Here is an 8187-nt window from a genome sequence, read left to right on the forward strand (position 1 = left end):
GGGGGGGGAAGGGGTGTGGGGGGTGCGGGAAGGGACTGGATAAAAATTGTACACCTATGGATGAGGACAGTGGGTGGCGGGGGTAAGGGCAGAGGGTGAGGTGGAAACTGGGTGGAGGGGAGCTATGGGGGGGAAAAGAGGAACAATTGTAATAATCTGAACAATAAAGATTTATTAAAAAAATAAAATAAAATAATAAAGGGCCACATTCAAAGGTTAACATTAAAGCAGCCAAGAAAATAAGTAAATTGTCTCTGTTATAAAAATTTGCCAAAGAAAATGCCTTAAGACAATTATAATTGGATTTCAATCTCAAAAAATTGTTGAAACATACATAAATAATAGCCCTGGGGGGAAAGCTAGCTATGCCTCTCTAATGGAGGAAGGGGCTAGTCGCCCTTTGCCCAGCAAAAAAAAAAAATATGGCCATTTTAAAATCAAGGGGCTAAGCCCTCGCCAGGCAAAAACATAAGTTCCCCACTGGTAGCAACTTCTAAAGACAAGCTTGCTTCTCAGCTTCCCCTCCTTGGGGCTGGTCACATTTCCAGCAAAAAAAAATGTTACTAATTTGCATTTGTATGGCTACCAAACTCTAGCAGCTTAATCTAAGAAACGCTAAATATTTGACTTGCCAGTTCTAAAAGTTCTAGGTTCAAATTAAATTGGGAGAAATTATGTAGTTGTGGTAACTAAATGCCTAAAGTATAGAAATTTATTTTATATATATTTGATGGTCTTTCCTAGTTAAATTTCAAGGCTTTAACCCAGAGATAACTTTGGAGCATTATCTCAATTCATTGAGGTTCTGCTTCCCAGCATATGTCAACAGTTTGACTCAAGTAAACTCACAAAAATTCTTCATAGGTTTCAATATTTTTGTTTGTTTGTTTGTTTTATGTTAACATTACTAGGCATAGTCGCGGCAGGATTCCAAAGAAACTTACCCAGGACCATCCCTTGGACTTGGACTCGGTGCTAGGATCCAGCAAAGGGCCCATTGAGCTCGCCGGTTCTCCGCCCATTGGATGAACGTGGGTGAGTTGTCTCTTGGATCCAGGACCTTCCCTTTGCTTTGGTAGAGGGTCTGACTTTATTTGAGCTATGTTTTAAAATCCTCGAGGTGGAACCAGGGTTGACAGAATTCCAGGTTAAGGGTTGATAGAACCCAGGTTAAGGTGGGACTGGAGGAAAAAATTGGTGGCTGGTTTTGATTTTGGCTTTTCAATTGGAATTGCTGAGAGTCTGAGCAAAAATAACATTTGCCGTATAAATGAGCTGAACTCATTCAGCTCCAAAGATAAAGGGGCAACTTTTTTTTTTTTAGAATAGTCCAATTCTGGGGTGTTCTTAGGTGACTAAGAATCTCTGTGGAGGTGTCAGAGATCCAGCAAAGGGCCCATTGAGCTCGCCGGTTCTCCGCCCATTGGATGAACGTGGGTGAGTTGTCTCTTGGATCCAGGACCTTCCCTTTGCTTTGGTAGAGGGTCTGACTTTATTTGAGCTATGTTTTAAAATCCTCGAGGTGGAACCAGGGTTGACAGAGATTCCAGGTTAAGGGTTGATAGAACCCAGGTTAAGGTGGGACTGGAGGAAAAAATTGGTGGCTGGTTTTGATTTTGGCTTTTCAATTGGAATTGCTGAGAGTCTGAGCAAAAATAACATTTGCCGTATAAATGAGCTGAACTCATTCAGCTCCAAAGATAAAGGGGCAACTTTTTTTTTTTTAGAATAGTCCAATTCTGGGGTGTTCTTAGGTGACTAAGAATCTCTGTGGAGGTGTCAGAAATGCAGGAGCCCCATAGGGAAGTCCCAATGCAACTGTAATTAACTAAATGGCTCATCAAGGGGTTCACCATAAGGCTTGGTCTGCCCGGGCCCTGAACCTTTCCTGTGGTTTTAGACAACCAGGAGAGAAACTGAGGCCACATTTGACCCACTACATAACATGTCTAGAAAGTTTGCTCAGACTACAGATATCCAAAATTAAAAAAGAGAGAGAAAAAAAAAATTTAACATGGGAAATTGTGCCTCCAAGACCAGAAGCTCTCAAGACCCCAGCCCTCATCTAATACTCCTGATAGGAAGCCTTTACTTGCAAGTACTTTACAGAAATGGGAAGATTTAACTAGAAAATATTAACTGAGAAATGGCCAAAATACAGTTTGTTTGGGGTACCTATGTTAATATTTTGCATGCAGAAATTAGAAAATGCCGGCTCTGAAATTAAACTGAATGAGTATATGGGAAGCATATCTTGATTTGGAAATTAGAAGCTTCTAAGGAAAAGCATAAAAAAATTTCTTCCAATAAGATGGAAATTAATAAACAATTTTAGAGACTGTCTCAGAACTATTCTGAAGTTAATAAATGTCTACACCCTTTTCCCCGTAGGAAGCATGCCTCTGATTTATCTTCATAGAAGATTCCCCCAGACAAAGGGAGGTAGAGGCAACTAGGAAAGACCCCAGCCCAATTTTTTTTTGAATAGTCCATTGGGAATATACTGAAATTCAGAGAGGGACAGTTACTGAACCAGGGACAAAAGACACTGGTTTGGTAATTTTTAATGCTGGACATGCTTTTTCTGATACAATGTCATCTCCAAGGAGGCCCTGTAAAACTCAGCATGGTCTCCTGCCAACTTGGCCTCTCTGATTCGAGTGGAAAACTTCTGGATCTCTGGCATGTGGTTGTGGATCTTGGCTGCCTCTCGTTGGCCCTTCACAATGAGAGGAAACACCAGGCAGCGGGCAAGGACTGTACACAGAGCAATGGCCCCCCACCAAGGGAGGCCAAGGTCAACATGCATATATTCCAGTAGGTTCTGGATCAATCCCATTGGGGTATATGACCCCAGCCCAAGTTCAGTGAAGCTCTGTTCTGCAGCAGCTTGGACTACATCTGCAGTCTCTCCAGAAGCCACCTCAGTTACTGCTGTGGGTGAGGGCATTGCAGGAATGACAGAGGGGCTTCTGCAAACAAGATGGCAGAGACACTGATGGCCAGAGACACTGGGGGCCGCCAGGAGGACATAGTGGGGGCGCCCGCCGCACAGGCTGGCTGGGAACGGGAGCCCTGCGGCCAGCGGTTGCCGGGGCCACGGTGAGGGCCCTGTGACTCTGTGGAGTTGCCGCTGGGGCCACAGCAGGCGGAGAAGCTCCCGGTGCCCGCACAGCAACACCCCCGACATCTTGACGGGAAGAGGACTATATGAATTATTTTCAATGCTCAATACACTGCTTGCAATAAACCATGTGCCTCATTTTAAAATATTACATATTATTTATTCTTTATATGCTGAAATTATAATTGAATCCAAGTAAAGTCTAGGAAAATTACTGAAACCTCCCATAATCCCTCTGTATATGCAAATAAGCCAAAGGGGATACTCTTTAAAAATATAATTGCTAATATTTACAGGGTAAACTAAAGATTGTTGTTAAAATGCTGCTAAATCTGATAATTACAGTCAACATAAATGAAAAATCACTTAAAATATATGGCTTTGTGGAAGTATTTGTTAAAATCTCAAAAAGCAACCATGTTCGTTACATTTGTTGCTTGGTGTAAAAAAGAAAGAAAAGTGTCTGGAAGTAAATAAAAAGAGGGTTCCTTCAGATGTCTAACTGTAATTAAAAATCAATATATTGGGCCTCATAAGCTAAAGTAAATAATTTGTGTTTTTGCCTCCCTAAACAAAGTTTATGTAAAGTTACTCAAAGACTAATAGCAGAAATTTAATTAATGTCATTTACTGTCCATAACTTAGGACAAGTAAAGTTAAAAAATAAATCTCATTTCAGATTGATTTAAATTGGTTAATTAAAATAAATGAATATTCATAAAAACTTTGTTGTACTGGGCAGGAAACTGTTCCTGAAGCATTAACTAATTTTTTACTAATGGTTTATCTCATAGTTCAAAAACTGATTAACATGCTATAAATCCAAAGCAGTCATATTTCTGTACAGAAAATTAAAATTAAAAAATTATCAAGACTGCATTGCAAAATTTCCAAAAGTCGCTTAATATTATTTAAATCAAAAAAAGAAGTGGGATAGTGGAATAATCCCCTGTGAGTTAATTATGTCAAGAAAATTTTTTACTTTAAAAATTATTTTTCACTTGTAATGCTGAAGACAAGACACCCATGAAAACACACATGGTGTCAAAATAAGCCAAAGGAAAATCATTTGGGAAAAAATGAAAGGATCCCAAGTCTAGTTTATAGAAAAGATTCCTTTATTAACCTTTGGTTGAGAATATGTTTGTATATTTCCAGAAAACTCCTCCAAACCCATGTGGATTCCTGCAACAACGAATCCCAGAGAGGAACTGACCAGATTGCTTCAGCCACAGAATAGAAGTGGCTCCCAAGACAAGAGGAGAAACAGTCCAGAGATGGAAGATGGTGAAGATGCCTTGCAACACTAGCAGTCAGCAGCTGTGCGTCACTGCAGGTTGCCCAGGACCAAGCCAGAGAAGGTTGGACCTGCATTGCCATCTTTTGTCCACCATCCAAAACTAGAATATCTTTGCTGGCATGTACACATAAAGAACTGTTGGACAATGACATTGAAATTGGGACTCAAAAAACTGTTGGCCCAGAAAGAAACTTACTACAGACTGATTCCTTGGATGCCTGGCAGCAATATATTCTCCAGCTTGAATCTCTATATTCTTTTATTTTAAACTATATTTTATTGATTTTTTACAGGGAGGAAGGGAGAGAGATAGCGAGTTAGAAACATCGATGAGAGAGAAACATCGATCAGCTGCCTCCTGCACATCCGCTACTGGGGATGTGCCTGCAACCAAGGTACATGCCCTTGACTGGAATCGAACCTGGGACCCTTCAGTCTGCAGGCCGATGCTCTATCCACCGAGCCAAGGTTGGCCACCTGGCAGCAATTTAAAAAGGACATGATATTTGCCTCTCAGCATAACCACTATTGCTTGTCTCATTTTTATTCTCATATGTTTATTTCTAGTCTGCAGATTCGGAATGAAGAGTCTTAAAAGGACTCGAACCCTTTTAGGAGGCATTCACTTTTCAAGATTTTTTAAGGAAAAGAAAAGGAGGAGATGTGGGAAACCGCCTATTGTCTTCTCTAGCGGAGAGGTGTGGACAAGGAGCCCAGAATGCTGGTGACACTTGAGCCCTGGAAAAGGTCAGGGCTGTGCACCCACTGTTTAGTCCAGACAACGGTAGCTGAAGCAACTTCCCTACCAGATAGTCATGTAAATCCTTACTGATAAGATTGTCTGTTACTGGAAATTGCCTGCCTAAGGGCTATAGGTGTATCCCAAACTGAATAAAAGGATGGCAAGGCCTGAGCATAAGTGGAGTCCATCCTCTTGGGATGGGCTCTCACCTACCACCCCAATTTCCAAATTATTATTTCTTGTCTCATCTCTTTCATTTGCATGCGGCCCCTCTTCCAGAGCCTGAACCCTGAACCACGCAGGACGTGGGGTCACTCACAGAAACCACAACTTTGGTGAATCAGAACAAAACTCTAACTAGCTGAGCTACCCTTTTACCTTCCTTTAAAACAAAGATACTTAATTAACCACTTTGACTATTGAGAATGTCATGTCGAGTTTAGGGATGGAATATTAAAGTACCTGGATTTAAAAAACTGGGAAGTGTGTCTGGTTTAGAGTATAATCATTTAGAATTATTCAACTAGCTACAATCGGCACAAACAGTTCATCTTTCCTAATAGCACAGGCAACACTTTCCTTCACTGCTAACACTGAGATAATATTCTTTTAATAAAAACTAAATGGGAAAATTGACATTATTGCTTAGTCAACTAAGATTATTGGTATGAGTAATTTTGATGTCATGAATAGTTTGAAATAGATATTAATGTCAAAAAGAACTCCTAGAATTTAAGAACTCAGTCAGTTGCTGGTTTGGCTCAATGAATAGAACATTGAACTGTAGACTGGAAGGTCCTGGGTTCGATTCCAGTCAAGGGCACATGCTCCGATTGTGGGCTCGATCCCTACCTAGTAGGGAGTGTGCAGGAGGCAGCCGATCAATGATACTCTCTCATCATTGATGTTTCTATCTCTCTCTCCCTCTCCCTTCCTTTCTGAAATCAATAAAAATATATTTTTTAAAAAAAGAACTCAGTCACTTTAGCAATATTACCTTCATATCAAATTCTTATCTGAGTGATTATATTTCATGGGTAATATAAGTGTTTATGGTTTATACTAAAAGTGAAACAATTTAAAATGTGAATCCTGTATTACAAAAATGCTGATAGTACTCAAGAATGATTGAATTTAGAACACCATTACCAACAGGTTATCTATGCATATAGTTTGATTGTTTCTCATAATAGATAACAAGTTCACAGTTAATAAACGAACTATGAATTCAATCAGAAAAAACTGATTAGTATTTTTATTGCCTCACACTGGTGATTGAGCCTGCAACCCAGGCATGTGCCCTGAACCAGGAAATGAACCAGTGACCTCTTGTTTCCTGATTTGATACTCAACCGCTGAGCCACACCAGCTGGGCTAAATTTTATTTTAAATTACCTGTTACCATGTTGTTCACTGGATAATTCTGAAGAGGGCAGTACATCTGCTTTTCTACAACTGGAGTCCTTATAAAATGCTTTTTTGTGCTGTAAAATTAAACAGACAGAAAGTCATATTTATATTTGTTTTTTTTGGGACTTGTTTTACAAATGAGACATTATTCCAGGCAATTTACATACATAGTAATCTAATTGCTCTTTGATCATATTTCAGTCTTGATTGGGTAAAAATGTTAAGTGTGAACTTCTTTTGTGCTTCTAAGTAATAGAAGACCAGTATAGATATTTTTTATTATCTTGGCCAATTTATAAAACAAGTATTTATTGAGTTATATAGAGGCCTGGGTCTTTTACTCAGTATTTTTGAATGCATAATAATTCAACAGTACTTTATAATTAGATAAAATACATATATACAGATATAATGTTAAATATGCCAAAAGAAAAGCATATAGGCTCTATTTTAAATAATCGCAGCATTTTTTGTTGTTATTTCGTGTTTAAATAATTTAAACTCTATTAACTAGTACTTCCATATTTTAAAATTTTTTTAAATGATGTCTGGGAAAATCATGAGTTCCACTAAGATTCTGAAGTGACTACTGAGTTTAAAAAAAAGAAAGTTAAATTATTCCGAGTGTAGTTGCATAGTATACAATTAAGTATATTCTAATTTTTAAAAAGCTAAGCAGTTTTTAACTAAAATATCCTATTTTCCAACTGTGCCAAATAATAATGTTTACTACAGTAAGACTATATATAACAAACAGATAATACAATTGTATGAAAATAAAAACCTTAATAATAAAAAATTGGGATCATCCTTAAATTTATTATTTTCCTGAAAATCTAAAATTATACTGAGTGATAAATACAGACTTCATTTTAAATTTATTTAAAAATTAGATTTCTTCTAAAGTCTTTTAAAAGAAACTATAGCCCAGCTGGTGTGGCTTAGCAGTTGAGCCTCAACCCAGGAACCAGGAGGTCAGCGGTTTGATTCCTGATCAGTGCACATGCCTGGATTGCAGGTTCGATCCCCAGTGGGGGTACAGAGGCAGTTGATAGATGATATTCCTCTCTCATCAATGTTTCTATCTCTCTATCCTTCTCCCTTCCTCTCTCTCTCAAAATCCATAAACATATTTTTTAAAAAGAAACTATAGCTCAGTTAGAATGAAATCCTATAAACAGAGCAAAATATTGTTCCCCAAAACATTAGGAACTAAACAAGGATACCCATGATCATTATTATTATTTATCATAGCTCTAAAATTTCTGGCCAAGCAATAAGAGATGTGGAAGGGAAGAAAAATAAAAGAAAGAGATATCTAGTGAGAAGGAAAAGCAATACTCTCATTATTAACAAATGATATGATTGGACACCCTGAAAAGCCAAAAGAATCAACTTAAGTATCCTTAGAATTTTAAATTCCAAGGGGGTAGATATAAGACAAATACATTCAAATCAATAACTTTCCTGTATAACAGCAATCTACACTAATAAAAGAGAAACATGGTAATTGGCGTACAACCGCTACTCTTTTCATTGGCTAATCAGTGAGTATATGCAAATTAACTGTCAGCCAAGATGGCGGCCGGCAGCCAGGCACTGAAGCGAGCA

General features: G+C 38.4%; 1 protein-coding gene across 1 annotated transcript in view; it reads right to left on the reverse strand.

The window, feature by feature from the left end:
- Positions 1 to 8187, reverse strand: part of LOC102253840 (chromosome unknown open reading frame, human C15orf43) — a 30731-nt gene that overhangs the window by 4292 nt on the left and 18252 nt on the right. The window contains exon 6 of the mRNA XM_005877527.1: positions 6562 to 6650. Within this exon, the coding sequence (XP_005877589.1) occupies positions 6562 to 6650 (89 nt within the window). The remainder of the gene's footprint in view (positions 1 to 6561; positions 6651 to 8187) is intronic.

Source organism: Myotis brandtii, unplaced genomic scaffold, assembly GCF_000412655.1.
Source record: "Myotis brandtii unplaced genomic scaffold, ASM41265v1 scaffold521, whole genome shotgun sequence".
NCBI lineage: Eukaryota > Metazoa > Chordata > Mammalia > Chiroptera > Vespertilionidae > Myotis > Myotis brandtii.